Genomic DNA, 22,216 nt, shown 5'->3' on the forward strand with positions numbered 1-22,216 from the left:
GACCATAGTCCCCACTGCCATTGGGCAGCTCTGTCTCGGGAAATGTTGTGTTTCTTTGCTTTTTTGTGTGATGCAGCACCCCAGTTACTCTCGGGGCGATTGGGAAGTCTGCTGGTGTTACAGGCTCCTGCCTTAGATGGGGAACATTATTGCTGCATTGACGCTGCTCACTCCATACTGGGAATCTGTTAAATACAAATGGCAAGGGGAACAAAGAAAAACAGAAAAAGAAAAATGGAGAGTGGCTTGGTTGCTTCAGGTCTCACCTGTGATTAAGAGTGTGTACAGCCTGCACATGAACCCGAGTTCCCACACCTGCCAGCTATAAGGTGCCAGGCCCTGATTTTAGAACCCTAGCTTCACTAAGGAGTCACTGACAGATACAGTTTTTGTGTATTTCAGGTCTACATTGTGATGACTTGATGCCCATAGACATCATGGAATGATTGCCCAACATATGCATCGCCTCACACAGTTAACTCTGTGTGTTTGTGTATGTTTAAAGTTCTTATAATCCATGGAGAAGGCAATGGCACCCCACTCCAGTACTCTTGCCTGGAAAATCTCATGGACGGAGGAGCCTGGTAGGCTGCAGTCCATGGGATCGCTAAGAGTCCGACAGGACTGATCGACTTCACTTTCACTTTTCACTTTCCTGCATTGGAGATGGAAATGGCAACCCACTCCAGTGTTCTTGCCTGGAGAATCCCAGGGACGGGGGAGCCTGGTGGGCTGCCGTCTATGTGGTCACACAGAGTCGGACACGACTGAAGTGACTTAGCAGCAGTAGCAGTATGCTAGTCTTATAAAACAAGGTGGAGAGTGTTCCTTGTTTACCCTGAGAGTTCCTGTGAGCTTGCTGTTTTTGTCCCTAGATTTTTGGAAGAATTGATTGGCAAAACCAGTTGGTTTCATTGTGGGGAGGCTTTTAATTTCAGATTTATTTTTTTTCATGCAAATAAAATGTTCTGATTTTGTATGTCTTCTTGGGTATATTTAGGTAAAGCATTTCCCCTTTGCTAGGCAGCAGACTCTCCTATTAGTAAGTGAACTGTGGTTCATGATATCTTTCTTATCTGCAAGATGTGTTGTCTCCCCTTTTAAAAATCCTTGATACTGGTGATTTGTGCTTTGTCGCTTTTTCTTAATCAGTCTGTCTAGGGGCTTATCAGTTTTATCAGTCCTTTCAAAGAGCCAACTTTTGGCTTTGTTTTTTAAAAAATTTCATATTTGCTTTATGTTTCCTTATTTTCTACTCCTTTTTCTTCCATCTGCCTTGTGTTTCGTTGGCTATGCTTTTTTTTCTGGTTTCTTGAGGGAGAGGCTCAATTGATTTTAGCCTTCCTTCTTTTCCAGTATATGTGTTTAAGGCTTTAAGTTACCATCTAAACACAGTTCGCTGGGTCCCACAAGCTTGAATAAGCCAAATTTTCATTATCTTTTATGTAAAAGTATTTTCTAATTTACATTGTGTTTTTAAAGATTATTCATGAAATTCTACAAGAAGTATGTCATTTATGTTCCCAATGTTTGGGGAGGTTTTTCTAGTGACCCTTTTTTGATCTCTATGAATTCCATGAAGAGCCCCGTCTTAGTCTTTTGGGGCTACGGTTATAAATACCATAGACTAGCTGATAAACAGAAAGTTGTTTCTTATAGTCCTGGAGGCTGCAGAGTCCCAAGATCACCAGCAGGTGCCACGTCTGGTGAGGCCTGTTTCCTGGTTCCTAGACTGCCTGCTGCTTCTCCCTGTCCTCGCAGCACGGGACCCCATTCCCTCCTGACCTGACCCCTCCCAGAGTCCCTGCCTCCTAGGATCATCACCACGTGCAGGGTGAAATTTGAGGGCACATAAACCATCAGCCCATTGCAATCCGTAAGTATACCCTGCATTCGTTCAGTGCTTTGAAATAATTCGAGCTTTCCTAAGGACCCAATACATATTCATTTTGTTATATGTCCTTGGGCTCTTGAAAATAATATGTATCAGTAGGAATGCAGTGTTACGTGCCTATCAGTTAGATCAGGTTTCTCAATCGTAATTCAGATTTCAGTAGCCATGTTGAATAAAGCAGAAGTAGGCGAAATTACCTGTAATATATTTTATTTTTACACTCTCAACATATGATTATTTCACTGTGTAATCAACATAATAAAACCTAATGAAATATTTTACATTCATTTTTTCATGCTAAGCCTTTCAAATCCAGTGTGTGTTTCATGCTTGCAGCACATCTCATTGTCGAGCCAGTCGCATTTCAGGTACTTCGTGGCTGCAGGTGACTACGTACCGGGGAGCCCAGCTGCATGGGATATGTGCCTTTAATGTCTCCCACTGCAATTATGAACTTGGCTGTCACTCCTTTTCTATTTCTGTCAGTTTTTATGTATTGATATTTTGAGGTTATGTTATTAGGTACATTCAAATTTAGAATCCTCATCTTCTTGGTAGACTGAACTTGTATTAGTATGAGATGCTCCTCTCTATCACTAGTAATGCCTCTTACTTTAGACACTATTTGACGGTGATATTGCCACGTCAGTTTTCTGTCCTTGTTGGCCTGGGTATCTTTTACTTTCACCTGTCTGTGGTCTTCCATCTTAACATGTACCTGTGTGAATAGTGTATAGTTTTCATTTTCCTCAGTTTGACACTTTTTATCCTTTAATGAGAATATTTGCTCTATTTATAGTGTTGATATTTCAGTCTGTAGATGCCATGTGACTGTGTGTCTTCTGTTCGCCCCACCTAGTCTGTGCTCCTTTCTCTTGCCGTCCTTTAGAAGTGTGAGGTGTTTCTCTGGTTCTGTGCTCCTCTGTCAGGTTGTTGGGGGCACATTCGCACACACAGCGCGTGTTTTACATTGAAGTCTAACTTAGCACTTTTACTGCCTCCCTGACACGACTGTTTCCTCCTTGTCACTGCTATCCTTTAAAATTTTAGATATATTTTTGGCGTTATCATCATTGTAGAGTTAATATTTACCCTCACAGTTACCTCATTGTTGGTCTTTCCTTGTTTTTTATATTTCAGTCAGAGACTACTTTTCTTTCTCCCAAAGCACTGCCTTGATATTTTTTTAGTTCATGCCTGTGGGTGATGAGTTGTCTCATTTCCATTTGCCCTAAAAGTCTTCATTTTGCTTTCACTTTCGAAGAGTGTTTTTGTTGAGTATAGAATTCCAGGTTGGTGGTTATTTCTTATTCAGCATTTTACAGATGCCAGTCCATTATCTTCTGACTTCCTTTGACTTGAAAAGTCAGCTTTCAGTGTTGCTGTGCCATTAAAAGCCACTCCTTTTTTCCTCTGAGCGCTTGAACATTTTCTTCTTCCCTTAGACACCCACAGAGCTGCTGAAACCAATGTGTAGTTTTCATTTTTGAGTCAATGCTCTGATTCTTGAACCAACTCTTGCCACTGTCCCTGTCAGTCAGTTCAGTCGCTCGGTGTCTGACCCACTGCAACCCCACAGACTGCAGCACACCAGGCTTCTCTGTCCATCACCAATACCTGGAGCTTGCTCAAACTCATATCCATCGAGTTGGTGATGCCATCCAACCATCTCATCCTCTGTCGTCCCCTTCTCCTCCTGCCTTCGGTCTTCCCCAACATCAGGATCTTTTCCAATGAGTCGGTTCTTCGCGTCAGGTGGCCAAAGTATTGGAGCTTCATCATCAGTCTTTCCAATGAATATTCAGGACTGATTTGTTTTAGAATTGGCTGGTTGGATCTCCTTGCAGTCCACGGGGCTCTCAAGAGTTTTCTCCAACACCACAGTTCAGAAGCATCGATTCTTTGGCCTTCAGCCTTCTTCATGGGCCAACTCTCACATCCATACATGACTACTGGAAAAACCATAGGTTTGACTAAATGAACCTTTGTCAGCAGAGTAATGTCTCTGCTTTCTAATATGCTGTCTAGGTTTGTGATAGCTTTCCTTCCAAGGAGCAAGCGTCTTTTAATTTCACCATCTGCAGTAATTTTGGAGCCCAAGAAAATAAAGACTGTCACTGTTTCCATTGTTTCCCCATTTATTTGCCATGAAGTGATGGATCTAGGAGAAAACAATGGCACCCCACTCCAGTACTCTTGCCTGGAAAATCCCATGGATGGAGGAGCCTGGTGGGCTACAGTCCATGGGGTCGCTAAGAGTCGGACACGACTGAACGACTTCACTCTCACTTTTCACTTTCATGCACTGGAGAAGGAAATGGCAACCCACTCCAGTGTTCTTGCCTGGAGAATCCCAGAGATGGGGGAGCCTGGTGGACTGCCATCTATGGGTCGCACAGAGTAGGACACGACTGAAGCCACTTGCAGCAGCAGCGGATGGGGCTGGATGCCATGATCTTCATTTTTTGAGTGTTGAGTTTTATGCCAGCTTTTTCACTCTCCTCTTTCACTTTCATTAAGAGGCTCTTTAGTTTCAGCCCCTGGAGGCATTTCTTATTCCCCTTTCTGTCTTTTCTCTACCATGAGGGGCCACATTTTAACAATGTGGTTTAACAACAGGCTCCTTCGCTATATTCTATACTTTTTTCCCTCATATATATATATATATATTTTAACCTATCTGTTCTTCAGTTCACTGATCCTCTCTTCAGCTACGTCCAATTTGATGTTAAGCCCAGAGACTGGGTTCTTAAATTCAGTCACTGTTATTTGAAAGTTCTAGAATCGGGTTTGATTCTCAGAAATTTTTCCTTTTGTCAAGTATATTTTTGAACTGGTGAAGTTTGCATCTGATACCTCTAGCATACCTCTGATATGCTGATACACATCTGATACCTCTGGATCGGTTTCAGTTCTTTTTCTCTTGGTCCTGTTTGTTGTTACACCCTTTTTGCTTGTTTTGGTTGCATGTTGGATATTATCTATGGAAAACCCTAGAGTTTCTGGTGATGCTGTCTTCTCCAGAGGTTCCTCTGAGGCAGACCTCTAGTGGGGACAGAGACGTCTGTTCACTCAGGGCCTGAGTGACTTGAGGCTGGGGTGTCCTTGTAAGCTGAGTCTCAGCAGCCTTCACCCACCTTCCCCCCGACCGCAGGGAGGAGCCCTCCAGCATGTCCATCTGGAAGCCTGGGATGCCTCCCATGGCCTCTTCTCGGCCAGTCCTGAGGCCCACCATCTGTCTCCCGAGCACCACGAGGTGATTGATACTCAGTGCTCAGCCGGTTTGGGCAGAGTGTTGGGTACGTTTTCTGTGCCTCCCTTTTCTTGGGGAGCTTAGTCTCTAACATCCGGACTGACTTGTCAGGCCTGAGCTCGAATTTTTGTCTTCCCAGCCCAAGGAACCATCCAGAGCTGTGTTCGCCAGTACCCTCTGCTTGACTTTTCCCCTGCCTTTTCTTCCAAGAGTCAGCTTTGTTCAGATGCCGCGAGGGAAGGAGTGGCCCTCTCAGTGTCCAGCTCCCTCACTGGGCTTTTGTTTGAAATCTTGGATTGTGGCTGCCTAAGGACCTCTTTTTAAAGTGTATTTAGCTTCTCTAGCTCTTGGTAGGCTGACCCACAAGCTGCCTGTGTCTATAACTGGAAGTGGGGAAGCCCTGGGTGTCTTCTCTCATCTGAAGCCACATGTAAAATTCACAGTAATTATATTGATCATCTTTGATACCGGGGAAAACAAGAACCAGAGGTCCATGCTTAGTACCCACGGTTGTGTTTTTGATCAGAATCCCCAGCTTCCCTGGGCTGTGTCAGTGCCACTTCAACTTGGGAAGAAGGTGGAGCAAGCGGCCCATGCGGCCTGGGGACAGAGGAGCCGGTCTGCCCTCTTCCCCTGCCCCTGACGGCCCAGGGCAGGCCTTGTGATGACGGGCTGCTTGTGGTCCAGGAGAAGGCTGAGGAGGCAAGGGTTGCATGAACTGTATTCTGTGACGTGGTCACATGCGTGTTTCCTTTTTCAGTTTGAAAAAATGACTGCTTTTAGTCTTCCCTCCAGTTTGAATTTAAGGTTGAAAATGAAGATTTTATTCTTAAAGTTGAGCACAGTGATTTTACAGTCTTTTTGAAAGCAACAGTTGAGGTTTTAAAAAGACATCTCCGAGAACTCCAGCAGATAAAGCCAAAAAAAAGAGAATGTGTTCAGCGTGAACTGCGGGCGGGACCCCAAACTGTACTCTGTCCCTCCCAGAGTCTGTAATTGCTGAGATGGGTGGATAGAGGGTCCCAAGCACCCTGGGGACCGAGGTCCTCAACTGAGAGCTGAGGTCCCAGCTGAGCCAGGAGCAGTGTGGCCTGTGCCCTGGTGAGTGGAGAGCCGCGAGGCTGGGAGTGGGGCCAGGAGAGGGGGTGGGAGACTCGGGCGCGGAGGTAGGGGCAGCACCTGGCTGGGTCTGGGAGGCGCGGGCTGTCACGGCTCGAGGCAGGGACACCCCTGAACCTCCACCGTGCAGCCGCCACGGGGCAGAGTTGTCTGGCATCCCAGGGTCGAAGTTAAGAGGGCGAGTTCACAGCAGATTGACGGAACTCCTGTATCCACTGTGGGTTCATTTTAAGTGCCTGGAGCGAGGTTGGTCAAGCCCTTGCTGAGCTCGAGGGAGGGAGTCAGTCAGGGAGGACCGAGCTCAGGGTGAGAGTGAGGGGCAGCTAGCGCGGTGAGTCCTCCTCACCTGAGTGGGTTCTGGGGGCACCCTTGAGTTCAGGGGTGCCCTTTCAGTAGCCTCACTGGAGACTTGTTTGGGGGGTGAAGGAGGCAGAAGCCCACTTAGAAGACATGCTCATTCCTAGTGCTGGTGGTTTCTGAAGCAGTTTATACTATTTGGTTCGACTGTGAACCAGTATCCTTGCAGGGTTATGTTTGACGGTGGGCCTGAGCTGTGGGCATGGCTTTCCTTCTCCCACACACCACACTCCCCTGACGTCTTTTTGGCAGCCCCTCCCCCCTCTGTGCACCCCTGATGATGGGCCTGAGCCCAGCCCCCCTGTTGCCATGGAGCCCCTTGTGACTGAGTGGGTTTCAGGTTCTGGGCTCCTGGGAGACATGCTGGAGGCAGAGCCTTCGTGCCATTTCTTCTAGAGACAGCAGTGCTGATGGTCATAGTGTGAGAGCAGTGTGTGTGAGAGTGGTGTGTGAGAGCGGGGTGTGAGAGCGGTGTGTGAGAGTGGTGTGTGTGAGAGTGGTGTCTGAGAGTGGTGTCTGAGAGTGGTGAGTGTGAGAGCAGTGGTTGTAGTGTGAATAGCGGTGGCCGTAGTGTGAGATCGGTGGTGATAGCTCCAGTGCTGAGCTATCTAACCGTGAAACAGCAGTTGCCCCCGAGTGGGGGACTGCCCCCATACGCGAGGATGGGTCGCAGAAGGGCCCGCCTATGGGCACTTTTCCAGCGCTGCAACCCCAAGGCAAAAGCCAAGACAAGGAAGACCTCGGCCTCGGCCCAAGTTCTGGAAGCGGAGTGGACTGACGTGAGAACAGCTGGGGGCTGGGCCCGTGGGATTGTCCCTTACCCAGTGAAGCATTGGGGCTGTGTTTCATTTTGTTAGCATGGTTGTGGGCCCTGCCGGGGGTCCCTGCCAGCCAGGGCGTTTTGGTCTTCTGGGCAAGATCGACCCCAGCAGGTTGACCTTGTAAGTGGTTGTGCAGGTGCTGCGTGGAGGATGGCCGGGGGCCCCACCTTCTGAAGGGAAACGCTGGCTGGAGGAGTCACTGGGGCACGTGGATTGAGCTATAGAGTCAGTCCTTGAAGCAGAAAGGCTAAGCCCCTTATCGTCTCCCATCTTACAAAGCACAGAACAGTGTGTCCAGTATTTTAATGATGGCTACCTACTGCTTACATGTATAACATACACCCTCATAGTTCACATGTCTACTACATGCCTCTTACAAGTGTTGGGCAGTGTTCTAGGTGCTGAATGCTCAGTGTGTAGTAGGGGATATGCAGCCCAGGATTTTTTTATGTGTGTGAAGAAAAATAGAAGAATGAAAGATGCCGTGTGGTTCAGTTTGAGCAAGTTCACCACGTAGATGGCACCGTGTGCACGAAAATTGTGATAAAATACATAAAACATGAATTTAACCCTTTAACCAGTTTATTGAATGACTGTGTGACTTCAGTGGGGTCAGGCTAACAGATGGCTGTGGGGTGCCATCAGCCTTTTTCCCAGAGGAACACTCCAAAGCCTGGTGGCCTTGTAGATCTTCCCTTTCTTCTGCCCTGTCCCCAGTGGTTCTAGGTCACTGGTCTGTGTGTCGTTTAAGAACCTCTTTGTCCAGTTTGTTGTTAGGTTTATGTTTAGGAAAGTTTCTCAGACTTCCCTGGGTCTTGAGAAGGCAGGCTTGGATTCCAGGTTCTCCCCTGCCGCGTGCCTGCCAGGTCGAGGTGGAGGCTAAAGGCTGGTCTGAGTTGTGGTGGTCTGTGTGGTCTTGGGGTCAGCGGACCCCTCTTCTCTGGAGGGGCAGGGAGACCCTCTGTGTGGAGGCTGGAGAGACTTGACAGGGTCAGTCTTCAGTCTCGCTCTCTTTTTAATTTGTGTTTGCATTTAGTTACTTACTCATTTAACTGTTTTCTAGGAGTTGGCATCACCTACGGAAGAAGTCAGTGCATGCCAAGAGCAGCTTCTAGCAAGAGGAAAAGAGATTGCCGAGATGAGAGCTGAAAGGAACAACACCAGGGTCAGTAGGGGGATTCTCACGTGTGGACAGTTGCCCCACGGGGGTCACCACTGGGTTCCGTGTTGCTGTCTTTAAACTCTGTCTGGTTTTCAAGTCATTTTTCACATCTTCCCACTGAGCAGACCGGGGTGGATCAGATCGGGGTTCTCATACTTTGCTTCAAATTGATGATGAGAGCTAATATAATTTTAGTACATTTGAGGGGGGAGTTCTCTTAACTTACATTTTTGTCCATGCTACAGTGTGTGTGAGGTCTTAGTTCCCCGACCAGGGATTAAAACTCAGGACCCCTGCAGCAGTGTGGAGTCTTAACTACTAGGCCACTGGGGAAGTCCACTCTAACTTTCGACTGAACTGGCGGGATTGCGACTTGCCTTAGCATGGTTTCGGTGTTAGCATGAGGCTGAGAGGAGTTATCGGCCCTGAATTCAAGTATGAGGTTGAAGGTGTTCCTTTGGCCCCGCCCTGCAGCTGCTGCTGGAGCACCTGGAATGCCTGGTTTCACGCTATGTGCCGTCCCTCCGGAGGAAGATGGGCAAGCAGCAGGCGCAGTCCCCGGCCGGCATGAGAAGCGAGGTGGAGGTGCTCACGGCCCTGAAATCACTGTTTGAGTACCACAAGGCCCTGGACGAGAAGGTACCCGCCACCCGGCCGTCCTGGATTTGGACACTTGCTGCCTTGTTAGGTGGATGATGCATGTATTTATGTAACTGGTTGACTTTTGAGCTTCTTGAATTCTTGTAAATACATTTTTTCTGTAAGAAGTCAGAATGTTATATGGTTAAAAAGTGTTGCCTGTGTACATGCTCAGTCATGTCCAAGTCTTTGCGACCCTGTGGACTGTAGCCCACCATGCTCCTCTCTCCCTGGGACTTCCCAGGCAAGAATACTGGAGTGGGTGGCCATCTTCTACTCCAGGGGATCTTCCCGACCCAAGGATAGAACCTGCCCTCTTGCATTGGCAGGCGGATTCTTTACCACTGATCCACCTGGGAAGCCCCAGGTAAAAAGTATTAGTTGGCATAAATGTCTCAAGATTTATTATATTCTGTATATCAATTTGCAATTAAAAACTAGGTAATAGGATTATTTTAGGAACTTTTTTTTCCCTCTCTAACTTAGAATTTAAAGCTGTTAATAAGCAGATTTTCTTGACGTTAAGATCAATGAGATGTATTAAATGTCTTCTGTTACAGTAGCCGTGTTAAATTAGGGTGAGTGTACACTAAGATGTGCACTAACATATATACACACTTCAACACACAGTGACTCGGCCCCTTTTATTTCAGTTGAGAGCGATTACGAGGAGCACTTGAAAGGTGTAGTTTGTTAGAAGAAGAATTAGGTGCCACACATAAAGAGATAAGTTTGATCAGTCATCGTGTAATTTCCGTGAAGGGTTTGTCATTTGTATCCTTTCATTTAAAAGAAGTATGAAGGCTGTAGTGGACATCAGATGTTATTTATCTTTCTGATTGAGGACCCTCCCACTTGGGTTATTTTAATGACTAGTAACCTAGACTTGTGGCTCAGAGCTGCAGGATCTCTTAAGTACCCCCTTTGTCCAGTAGAAGACAAAATTCTGACTCTAATCACCTGGTTCTCTTTGGGATGGATAGCATCACCATGTATTTTCTTTTTATGCTGTATTTCAGTTTTGAGTTGAGTTTTTCCAAATGGAGTTTTGCTGTCTTGACTTATTTCTTTATTCTGATTCAAACTTTTGGTTTTAGCTGATGATTCTTAAAGAGAAGAAAAACCCGGAAAAGATACTGATGGACGGGGTGCTTGATGTAAATCCCAAGCAAGAAAACATGCCAAGCGCCGATGGAAAGGCAAGTCCCCGGTCCCACTCGATCTGGTTCTCGTCTTACCATCCAGTCTGTGCAGGGCTGTTGGGACCTCTCACCAAAGCACCATGTAGTTCTGTGAGACTGTGGCAGTCGTGTGAGCTCCAGAGCACAGAAGGCAGTTTTGACCTCACCGGTTGCCCGGAAGTGCTGTGTTCCCTGCCTCCCAAAACAAGGCTGTCTAAGGCTTCCTTTCCCCCTTAGAGAACCCGCGATGGCTCTCTGGCTCGGGTGATCCAGCTCCAGGAAATCATAAACAACCAATTGCGGGAGAGCCAGAGGAAGGAGCTCCTGAGCCAGATGAAGGAGCTTCTGGCAGCCCTCTCTGCCCAGGTGACAGAGATGGAGGAGGACCTGGACACGGCCAGGAAGGACCTCCTCAAGTCCGAGGAAGTAAACGTGAAACTAGAGCGGGACCTCCGCGAAGTGAGTGACGGTGGACGTGTCTGTTGTCCTGAGGTGGAATGTGGGTCCCTCGTTCTCCCGGTGGTCTCAGCCTGGGGATGGCTGCGTGAGCAAGAGCAGAGCTCTGGCGAGACCGCAACTGGCTGCCTCCCCACCTCTGCGTCGAGGTCTCGGGGTAGAAGAGGCCTGGTCCAGGCGGTCCGTTGGCAGTGGACCAACATAAGGGTAGCCCTAGCGCTGTGCTGCACCCTGGGTGTGGGCTGCTCATTTCTACAAGTTCTAGGGGGCCTAGTGTGTTCCTTTTTAAAAAGTTCATTCATCCATTCATTCATTGATTTGAGTATAGTTGCTTTACACTGCTGTGTCAATTTCTGCTGTACAGCAAAGTGAATCAATCATAAATATACACATATATATACACACACACACACATCTCCTTTTTTAGATTTCCTACCCATTAACTTCACCACAGAGCACTGAGTAGAGTTCCCTGTGCTGTACAGTAGGTCCTTACTCATTGTTGACTTTATGCATAGTATCAGTAGCGTATATGTGTCAACCCCAGTCTCCCAGTTCATCCCCCTACCTGCCTGTTGAATGTATTCCCGATGATGCTGAAATTTCCTTCTGATTCACTCAGGCGAGCCTGGTGACGTCTGTGGAGCCCGTTCTCTCGGAGAGATGGGAGCATGCTGTGTGGGCTCTGCTGAGGCAGCTTGCCTGGCCATCTTCTCTAGTTTCTGAGGTTCCGCTCCTTGAAGGGATGTGTGACAGTGACACGGCGGTCAGACAAGACGAGTGGCATTTGCTCACCCTCAGATCCTCAGGCCCGTGCTGTGTAACCATGTAGAATCATGATGCTTCTGGTGGTCATGTCTGCGGGTATCATGATTTATGAGAAACTACCTAACAGTGATTGTGAAAACAGAAGAGTGTTGGGGGCTCAGGCCTCCTCCTCAGCTTTCCTTTGTACACAGGCAGACAGCCCACCCTGCCCCACCCCTCCACCGTGAGACCGTCTCAGAGAGAACCCCTCCAACATGTTTTCCAGCAGGTGGACTTGTTTAGTAGCTTGGTGTGAGTAATTCTGTGTGAGAACTCAAAACAGAAATATTTGCACATCTTTGTATAACCTGTTCACATTACTCTTTGGCAATAGGAGGAGATTAGGTGGCAGAGTTTAATATGTAGAGAATTCTGGAAAAAGCGTTTTTAGAACCTTTCACTTTTAATGTCAGGACTACATTGGTTACTTAGTGACTACGGAGGGACCTGAAATGGAGTTTGAGCTGGCGGACAGGAGCTGCACCGGCAGCAAGTTCTGGTCCTGGTGTGAGCGTTTCACACATGTGGTGTAACTCTGCTTTAGAAGAACTAGGCTTGAGAAGGCTGCTTCCAGTTGTGTTACACTTTGACTTGTGTTTCCACTCATTGATATTCTTACTTTAATTTTGAGGAAATTGCATGAGATTTTTCCAACTTTACCTGAGGAAATGAACCTCAGAGCTCCCTGTTGGATCTGTTGAAGGTCCCTCCCTGTTCTGGGTCAAGCACGCCTGTATGGTGTAGGAGACAGAGGTCCTCGTTTCATGCCAGATCCCTTCCCTCCTGGAATTCTTGCAATGACAGGGTAGTTTAGTGTACTTTTTGTTTGCTGTTTGGGTTTATTATGTAGAAAAGAAGCTTGGTAAATCGAGTGGCCAGACAGACATTAAGACAGATGGGTGCCATTGTGGCAAATGTGACATTTGAGGTACGCGCGATTTTGCTCACGTCTAAGAAAACTGCCATGTCTAGGAGTTTACTTTTGAGGATGCTAATTTTGTGTTTGATTTGAAACTTAGGATTTAGTCCAGCTTTTTTACTCTTAAGTGTGCTGGAGTATTCCATGATAATGACTTACTTTTCTCCTCTGTAATGCCCGGTGTAGGCCATGGCCCAGAAGGAGGACATGGAGAAGAGAATCACTACACTTGAGAAACGCTACCTCGCCGCACAGCGCAAAGCCTCCTCTGTGCATGACCTTGATGATAAACCTGAAAATGAAATCACAAATAAGGATTCTCTGCATCGACAGGTAATGGCCTTTACTGACCTGTGTCTGACTTTTATAGTAGTGAATACTGAGGAAGGAAGGTAAAGACCTTTTCATGTGACTCCCATGTTGGAAATCAAGTCCCAGTGTAAAGTTCTTATGACCCGAAAATACTGTGCTCGAAAGTGTGGATGTACATCATGATAAATCAACTGTACTGAAAAGAAATACAATGTTTAAAAACTGAGGGTGACTGCAACTTACAGGTTTGAATGGTTTGGGATTTGGTTTAACCATTTTGTGGAATTCCACTCCTGACTCTTTTGTTTTACTTGACTTGAATCTGTTGGCTTGTTAGCATTTTTCCTGAAAGAGCAGAGAGCAGCAGGGAACTTCAGGGCAGCTGGCTGCCTGTTGGGAACTGGGGTCTCTGTGACAAAAGGCAGAGTTAGAGCTCCAGTCTGATTAGGGTGTGTACTTCCTATGGTTTGGTGAGCTTTACTCGCTCCTGTTCCCGTGTGGTCTCAGATAATCAGGACTTACCCAGGAAAACCAAATCTGGCTTCTCCAAAACAAAGTGAGTCAGTCTGGTGTGTGTGACAAAGTGTATCATTGGCCCCACCACAAAAATAAAATCCTAGAAAGCCATTGAAATTTATGATGCGAAATGCTAATTAAGAGCATTACGATATACAAAATAATGGCTGTAAAAGGCAGATAAGAAAATACTATGTACCATATGCTGTTGTTTTCCGAGGGTTTTAAAGCATATCATATTGTTTATGTGTGTACATAGAGTAATACCCACACAGAAAGCATAAGAAAACTGCTTAGAAGCAAATGCTAACCTCTCAGGAACCCGAGTGTATAGATAACTTAATTTTTTTTCTTTTTCAAACAAGAATCTAAATGTTCTACATTGAAAGTTTTTCAGAGTAAGAAGATCTGTTAAAAGAATAATCGTGCATTTACAAATATTAGTTGACTGGCATTTCACCAGGCACACTCTGATCAGGTCTGTATTTCAGAGAAGATGAAAGCCGTGTTGTGGCTTACAAGCCCGTGGCCATCTGCGGTCGGTAGGGTTCCCTTCAAATGATGATTCTGGTGATGTTTTAAGAAGGGTCAGTACTGAACCCTTATTCCCTTAACTTGTCAATAAGAATGAATATGCTTCTACAGAAAACTGATCTTCTTTAATATATAAGAACTTTTTTTTTTTTTAAAGACTTCTTTGTGGACGTTTCAGATCAGATCAGATCAGATCAGTGCTCAGTCGTGTCCAACTCTTTGCGACCCCATGAATCGCAGCACGCCAGGCCTCCCTGTCCATCACCAATTCCCAGAGTTCACTCAGACTCATGTCCATCGAGTCAGTGATGCCATCCAGCCATCTCATCCTCTGTCGTCCCCTTCTCCTCTTGCCCCCAGTCCCTCCCAGCATCAGAGTCTTTTCCAATGAGTCAGCTCTCCGCGTGAGGTGGCCAAAGTACTGGAATTTCAGCTTTAGCATCATTCCTTCCAAAGAAGTCCCAGGGCTAATCTCCTTTAGAATGGACTGGTTGGATCTCTTTGCAGTCCAAGGGACTCTCAAGAGTCTTCTCCAACACCACAGTTCAAAAGCATCAATTCTTTGGCGCTCAGCTTTCTTCACAGTCCAAGTCACATCCATACATGACCACAGGAAAAACCATAGCCTTGACTAGACGGACCTTTGTTGGCAAAGTAATGTCTCTGCTTTTGAATATGCTATCTAGTTGGTCATAACTTTCCTTCCAAGGAGTAAGCATCTTTTAATTTCATGGCTGCAGTCACCATCTGCAGTGATTTTGGAGCCCAGAAAAATAAAGTCTGACACTGTTTCCACTGTTTCCCCATCTATCTGCCATGAAGTGATGGGACCAGATGCCACGATCTTCATTTTCTGAATGTTGAGCCTTAAGCCAACTTTTTCACTCTCCACTTTCACCTTCATCAAGAGGCTTTTTAGTTCCTCTTCACTTTCTGCCATAAGGGTGGTGTCATCTGCATATCTGAGGTTATTGATATTTCTCCCGGCAATCTTGATTCCAGCTTGTGTTTCTTCCAGTCCAGCGTTTCTCATGATGTACTCTGCATATAAGTTAAATAAACAGGGTGACAGTATACAGCCTTGATGTACTCCTTTTCCTATTTGGAACCAGTCTGTTGTTCCATGTCCAGTTCTAACTGTTGCTTCCTGACCTGCATACAAATTTCTGAAGAGGCAGATCAGGTGGTCTGGTATTCCCATCTCTTTCAGAATTTTCCACAGTTTATTGTGATCCACACAGTCAAAGCCTTTGGCATAGTTAAAAGAGCAGAAATAGATGTTTTTCTGGAACTCTCTTGCTTTTTCCATGATCCATCGGATGTTGACAATTTGATCTCTGGTTCCTCTGCCTTTTCTAAAACCAGCTTGAACATCAGGAAGTTCACGGTTCACATATTGCTGAAGCCTGGCTTAGGGAATTTTAAGCATTACTTTACTAGCATGTGAGATGAGTACAATTGTGCAGTAGTTTGAGCTTTCTTTGGCATTGCCTTTCTTTGGGATTGGAATGAAAACTGACCTTTTCCAGTTCTGTGGCCACTGCTGAGTTTTCCAAATTTGCTGGCATATTGAGTGCAGCACTTTCACAGCATCATCTTTCAGGATTTGGAATAGCTCAACTGGAATTCCAGCACCTCCACTAGCTTTGTTCGTAGTGATGCTTTCTCAGGCCCACTTGACTTCACATTCCAGGATGTCTAGCTCTAGGTGAGTGATCACACCATCGTGATTATCTGGGTCATGAAGATCGTTTTTGTACAGTTCTGTGTATTCTTGTCATCTCTTCTTAATATCTTCTGCTTCTGTTAGGTCCATACCATTTCTGTCCTTTATCGAGCCCATCTTTGCATGCAATGTTCCTTTGGTATCTCTGATTTTCTTGAAGAGACCTCTAGTCTTTCCCATTCTGTTGTTTTCCTCTATTTCTTTGCCTTGATCGCTGAAGAAGGCTTTCTTATCTCTTCTTGCTATTCTTTGGAACTCTGCATTCAGATGTTTATATCTTTCCTTTTCTCCTTTGCTTTTCGCTTCTCTCCTTTTCACAGCTATTTGTAAGGCCTCCCCAGACAGCCATTTTGCTTTTTTGCATTTCTTTTCCATGGAGATGGTCTTGATCCCTGTCTCCTGTACAATGTCACGAACCTCATTCCATAGCTCATCAGGCACTCTGTCTATCAGATCTAGGCCCTTAAATCTATTTCTCACTTCCACTGTATAATCATAAGGGATTTGATTTAGGTCATACCTGAATGGTCTAGTGGTTTTCCCTACTTTCTTCAATTTAAGTCTGAATTTGGCAATAAGGAGTTCATGGTCTGAGCCACAGTCAGCTCCTGGTCTTGTTTTTGCTGACTGTATAGAGCTTCTTCATCTTTGGCTGCAAAGAATATAATCAGTCTGATTTTGGTGTTGACCATCTGGTGATGTCCATGTGTAGAGTCTTCTCCTGTGTTGTTGGAAGAGGGTGTTTGTTATGACCAGTGCATTTTCTTGGCAAAACTCTATTAGTCTTTGCCCTGCTTCATTCCGTATTCCAAGGCCAAATTTGCCTGTTACTCCAGGTGTTTCTTGACTTCCTACTTTTGCATTCCAGTCCCCTGTAATGAAAAGGACATCTTTTTTGGGTGTTAGTTCTAAAAGGTCTTGTAGGTTTTCATAGAACCGTTCAACTTCATCTTCTTCAGCGTTACTGGTTGGGGCATAGACTTGGATTACTGTGATACTGAATGGTTTGCCTTGGAAACGAACAGAAATCATTCTGTCGTTTGTGAGATTGCATCCAAGTACTGCATTTCGGACTCTTTTGTTGACCATGATGGCCACTCCATTTCTTCTGAGGGATTCTTGCCCGCAGTAGTAGATATAATGGTCATCTGAGTTAAATTCACCCATTCCAGTCCTTTTCAGTTCGCTGATTCCTAGAATGTCGACATTCACTCTTGCCATCTCTTGTTTGACCACTTCCAATTTGCCTTGATTCATGGACCTGACATTCCAGGTTCCTATGCAATATTGCTCTTTACAGCATCGGAACTTGCTTCTATCACCAGTCACATCCACAGCTGGATATTCTTTTGGCTTTGGCTCCACCCCTTCATTCTTTCTGGAGTTATTTCTCCACTGATCTCTAGTAGCATATTGGGCACCTTCTGACCTGGGGAGTTTCTCTTTCAGTATCCTATCATTTTGCCTTTTCATACTATTCATGGGGACGTTTAGGAAAAGCAAATACTCTGGCAGGAGGTGTTCTGCCCACTGAGACCAAGCCCAGGAACAGAGAGAAAAATTCCCGTGACGCAGCTTCCGAAACAGAACTAATCCAGTAGACACGTGCATTTAGGTTTTGTCTCAGCTTACTAAAAACGGCAGCGGCTACACCACTTGGCCTGTTTGGATGCTCTGCTCTCCCTTTGTAGGAGGAGGATAAAAACCGACCTTTGCAGGAGCACCTGGAGCTGGAGGAGCAGAAGCTGCAGCAGACGCTGCCCAGGGCGGAGACGCTGCCAGAAGTGGAGGCTGAGCTGGCTCAGCGGGTGGCCGCGCTCTCCAAGGTGCTGCTCTGGGTCCTTGCGGGGCTGGCGCGGGGAGGGCCTGTTCCATGCTGTCCCACCGTGCCCCTCCCCGTGCTGCTCAGTCCACAAAGGAGCGCAGCCGCGGGGAGCGTGCTGCCCGGCTGAGATGGGAGCACGCCCTGAGTGTCAGACAGTCCCGGCTCCCGTGTCATCCCTCCGTTAATTTCCCTCCAGTTTTGTCCTGTGTTCTGAGTGTCCCCAGGACGCTTCAGCTCCAAGTCACTGCTGCTCAGAGTTCAGTCAGCACCTCAAAGCCTAGCAGGATAGAGAGCTAGAAAAATCCCATTCTCGTTTAAGAGATGGCCAAAATAGCTCTGTAATGAACACAGTTTTAAGTCTTGATTCATACATTGTTGAGTAAGTCACAGCGGGGCACGGTGCAGACCCGGGGCCCCACTCCCAGCTTGCAGTCCCCGGGAGCCCACGGGTGAGAGGCCGCGTCCCGGACCCGTGGCGCTGCTGGGGGCATGTTCCCCACAGCCCGCCAGCCACCCCGTCCTTCTGGTGGGAAAGGTGTTGCCCCACACTGCTGGTGGGTACTGGCTGGGCATGGAGAGGTGGGCCTGTGCTGGTGCGGCTGTCCGGAGCGTTGCCCAGAGCTCAGTGAGCGGCTGAGGGGCTTGCCATTCGCGGGAGGCCGGTGGTGCCGGGTGCTCCCAAACCCTCCCAGAGCAGGGTCACTAACAGCCGCCAGGGGGCACCCTTCTGCCTGTGATCTTCCTCTCAAGGGTTGGTTTCTTCTCTCCCCTGACATCTCTGCTGTCTGTCCCCGGTCGGCCTTGTAGTCTGAACTTTGGTCTTCCGGAAGCTCTGTCACTAAGGAGGCTAAACTGTTGGAACTGACCTCCCAGCTTAGGAAGGTAGAATGTGTGCTCTTGTGCGTCCCGTGCTTGCCACTGCCCTGCCCGCGCTGGCTCGCCACAGGCAGTCTGAGGAGGCTGTGCAGCGGCCGCGGGTGCGGGGCCCGGGGCGGGGGCGAGCACGTCTCCTCTCACGAGCCGGTCACCAGCACCCTCCGTCAGCCACGTGTCACACGCGAAGCTGCGCTGGCTGCGTGAGCAGGCGAGCGGGCGTGCCCCCCGCGAACCCGGAGCCAGTGGTCTGCACAGAGCATAGCCCGCTTGCCACCCCTGCGGTCACAGCCCGCGTGTCATCAGGACAGGGTTGTTGCGAGTGGAGCTGACGCTGTTCTTGGCCGACAGGTGGAAGAGAGACACCGTAACATCAAGGAGAGGCTGCGCCAGATGGAGGCCCAACTGGAGGAGAACAAGAAGGAGCTGCTGTGGGTGCGTGTGCTGATGGGGAGGCCGCGTCCGGGCCAGAGACGTGGCTTGGGCGGGGGCCAGTTCTGCTGTCTCTGCCGCTCAGGTCTCTGCCGTCGAGTGTGTGTGTATAGCCCTGTCTGCTGGTCCAGGCACCCAACCTTGGGAGCAGGGCCAGATGTGGTCACCCGTAGGTGGTGGGCAGGGGCCAGGGGGTCCCCACGTTCAAAGAGGCTGCTTGTTGCTCTGACCAGCCAGGCCGGGGAGCTGCTCGGGATACAGTTGGACCTTACTAGTGCCCCTCAGACAAACCTAAGGGTGACAGCCTGAGGCCTATGGTGCCCAGCTGTGGAGGTGCTTGCCTCGGACATGGCGCTGGAGTCCCACATGCCCAACTGCTGGTCCAGACATGGTGTGTGTGTGTAGGATGGCTGCTCCTAGGCAGGAGGAGAACCATAGTTCTGCTGTGACAGAAGGCCTGTCAGGAAAGGGCGATGGTGGGGGCTCGCATCAGAGAGTCCTGAGAGAGGTTTCCCAGAAGGGTTGGCCACACGGTGATGCAGACCATTCAGGAAATGGAGTGGGGATCCCAGGTCCAGCCTCAAGTGTCAGTACTGTCCCCACCATACCTGTGTTCTTGGGCCTGACTGCAGAGCCTCACACGCGGGCTCCCGGGGGGCTGTGGTTCTGACTCCCATCATGAGACCTGCAGTGAGGCTCCCTCCCTGCTTAGGCAGAGAGGACAAGGTCTCCTGATCGGGGGTGCACTTCCTTACTTTCAGAACTGCTATTCAGAGGCTGTTGCGATTGGGATGCTGTTTATGACTAAGCCAATTCAAAGTCAATTTTTGTTTTGCTTTAAAAATATTTGAATGCCGATGCCTTATTGGGGAAGCTGTGACAGGTTTTATTTCCATGGGCTCAAAAAGGGGTGGCCCAGCCCTGGGGAGGGGTCGTGACACAGACAGAGGGCGAAGGTACTGCCCATGGGGGACAGGGAGCCGGCAAGCCAGCACCTCGAGGCTGCCCCTTGGTTGCTTTGAGGTCATATCTGGGAAATCAAGGCAGGACCTGGGAGAGAGTGGGGCAGGGGGGAGAGACTTGTGGAGAGAAGGGTGTGAGGTGTGAGAGCGGGAGGGTGGCATGGGGCCCAGCAGGCACTCTCCCGTGCGTCTCAGATGACAGAGCCGACCTCGCGGTGTGAGGGGCCATCCCCAGAACAGCCCGAGGGCCTGTGCCCTGAGAGGAGAGCCACGGGGGTGCTGGCCCTCCCGTCCCCTGGCTGCCCCTGCTCGCTCCTGTCTGTGTGTGTTCAGACCAGCATGGGAAACAGAGGGCTGGGAACCTGCGAGGACGGCACTCCCCGGTGAACTAGTACCAGTGATAACCTCTGAGGGGGGACCCAGCGGCTGCGGAGCTGAAGGATTTTTTTCTAATTTTCCTTCAGCGTGGCTGATGGAAGCATGGATGTATTTTTTTACTTTTCGGTTTTTGTCTCTGACTCCATCAGCCCACCCTTGTGAATAACCTCATAGGATTGCCTTCCGTCCACACTAAGACCTGAGTGTCACCAGGCCATCTAGGAACTGGAGTCTCCTCCTGCCCGTTTCTTCAGTACTGCTCGCTTAAGAGATGGCAGTGTCTCATAAGCATGGCCCATGTGTCCAAAGTCAGGGCTTCCATGTAAAATTGTGTTCAGTTCCTGATAGACTTGAGCTGCCCAGAATGTCGCTGACGAGACGTGGTCCTGTCGTGCCTAGGTGCAGCCCCTGAAGGATCAGGACCGGGAGCACGGGCAGCAAGCCAGCGTGCTAGCCAACGTGGCCCAGGCGTTCGAGAGTGACGAGGGCGCGTCTGACGGCGAGGGTGACGGGGTCACCCTCTTCAGCTCGGCCTCTCTGCTGTCGCCCAGCGGGCAGGCCGATGCCGAGACTCTGGCCATGATGATTCAGGAGCAGCTGGACAAGATCAACGAAGAGATCCGGTGGGTGCGCCTGAGCCCAACTCCCCGGAAACTCGGTTCCTCTGAGGAGCTGTCTTCTGCTTAGAGAAGTCTGAGTGTTCCTTAGTAAGAAAACGGACTTCAGGTCTGCTTCAAGAAGTTTCAGTTCTGAGCTTGCCCTTGATTATAGAGCTCAGTCAGCCAGGGCATTCTGTCCACAGTGTGGTGTCGGCACTCTGCGGGGGCGGGTGTTGTGGGGTGTCCCCCTCTCAGCTCTGGGCCCCAAGGTGGGTGAGGTGCCGAGGCGGTGTCTCCTGCGGCCCGTGCATCCTCCGGCACTGAGGGTTCGCCCTCGTGTGTCCCTCGGAGCCTCCCACGTTCTGGTGAAAAGCAACCTGGAACAGAAAAGCTGGGGTTCTGGGGTTGGCAAATTCCCACTCAGATCTGCATTTCCTTTTTAACTTAATACAGTGTGAAGATTGGCTTGTTGTAAGATAGTGATATGTTACTGTATGTTACTCTCAGGACATGTGTTTGAGTTTTTCTCATCTCATCAGTATATTTAAAATGTTTTCTTTAGACACAGTCTTGGCAGTTCTAACAGTTTACAAAACAGGATAGAACCCAAAGGCCCGCCTTGTGGTGAGCAGGGGGCCTTGGGGTCTGGGTGCAGCCGTGTGGCTGGGGGCCCCGAGGCCTGCCTGGTGCCACACCTGCGCACCTGTGCCTCCCGTCCCGAGTCCATGTTCAGAGTGGCCACAGGCCGGTGACCCTGCACAGGACCTGGCAGAGCTGCTGCTCAGATTGTTCTTGTCCCGTCAGCCCTGGCCGAGGTGCCCGTTCCTGCCGGTCGAGTGCGGGGGCTCGGGCAAAAGGCAGGGGTGAACGGCACAGCCAGCAAACGCAGATGGTGCCGCCTGCACTTTTGATGCCGAGACAGACTGCCTTATGGGCCGTGTTTGAGCCACAGACAAGCTCAGAAAGACTGTCTTTCCCCATCCCTGTAGGAAATTTGGAACGGTTATATATTAATATTTTTGTTTTTACAGCAGGTGGTCAGGTAAAAGTGATTCTTTCCTTATGCAACAAGTTGACATGATGTAAATGGTAAATTCTGTCCATCAACTTGTCAACAATGAAAAACTTTCAAGATGTGTAAGTAGAAGTGAAACTTGAGAGTTTACTACCTGTAAGGATCTTGTATTTTAATTTGGAAACCATTTGCATAATCATGCATTTAACCTGTATATAAAATCATCCACGACACATTAGGGGAGAAGAGCAGTAACTAAATTCTAGGTTAATACAGCACATTGACATGAATCCAGAAACTCACACAAAGCTGGTGGAGAACTTCAAGTGATGCGTTTGTACATATACAACCTTTAAAAAAAAATTAAAAGATCAACTCAGCACTTCATCTGGTCTGGAGACTCGTGTTTAGAAACTCCAGCTTGCTCATGAATAGC

The 22,216-nt window shown here is 48.4% G+C and overlaps 1 protein-coding gene across 1 annotated transcript in view; it reads left to right on the forward strand.

Moving 5' to 3' along the window:
* The first annotated feature begins 7,285 nt into the window (after positions 1-7,285).
* LOC129651051 (liprin-alpha-1-like) overlaps positions 7,286-22,216 on the forward strand; it is a 30,156-nt gene continuing 15,225 nt past the window's right edge. The window contains 11 exon segments of the mRNA XM_055579777.1: positions 7,286-7,402; positions 8,508-8,609; positions 9,081-9,249; positions 9,901-9,992; positions 10,343-10,444; positions 10,664-10,885; positions 12,795-12,941; positions 17,388-17,522; positions 18,329-18,403; positions 18,746-18,829; positions 20,566-20,789. Of these exon segments, the coding sequence (XP_055435752.1) occupies positions 7,286-7,402; positions 8,508-8,609; positions 9,081-9,249; positions 9,901-9,992; positions 10,343-10,444; positions 10,664-10,885; positions 12,795-12,941; positions 17,388-17,522; positions 18,329-18,403; positions 18,746-18,829; positions 20,566-20,789 (1,469 nt within the window).

This window comes from Bubalus kerabau, chromosome 4 (genome assembly GCF_029407905.1).
Source record: "Bubalus kerabau isolate K-KA32 ecotype Philippines breed swamp buffalo chromosome 4, PCC_UOA_SB_1v2, whole genome shotgun sequence".
NCBI classification, from domain to species: domain Eukaryota; kingdom Metazoa; phylum Chordata; class Mammalia; order Artiodactyla; family Bovidae; genus Bubalus; species Bubalus kerabau.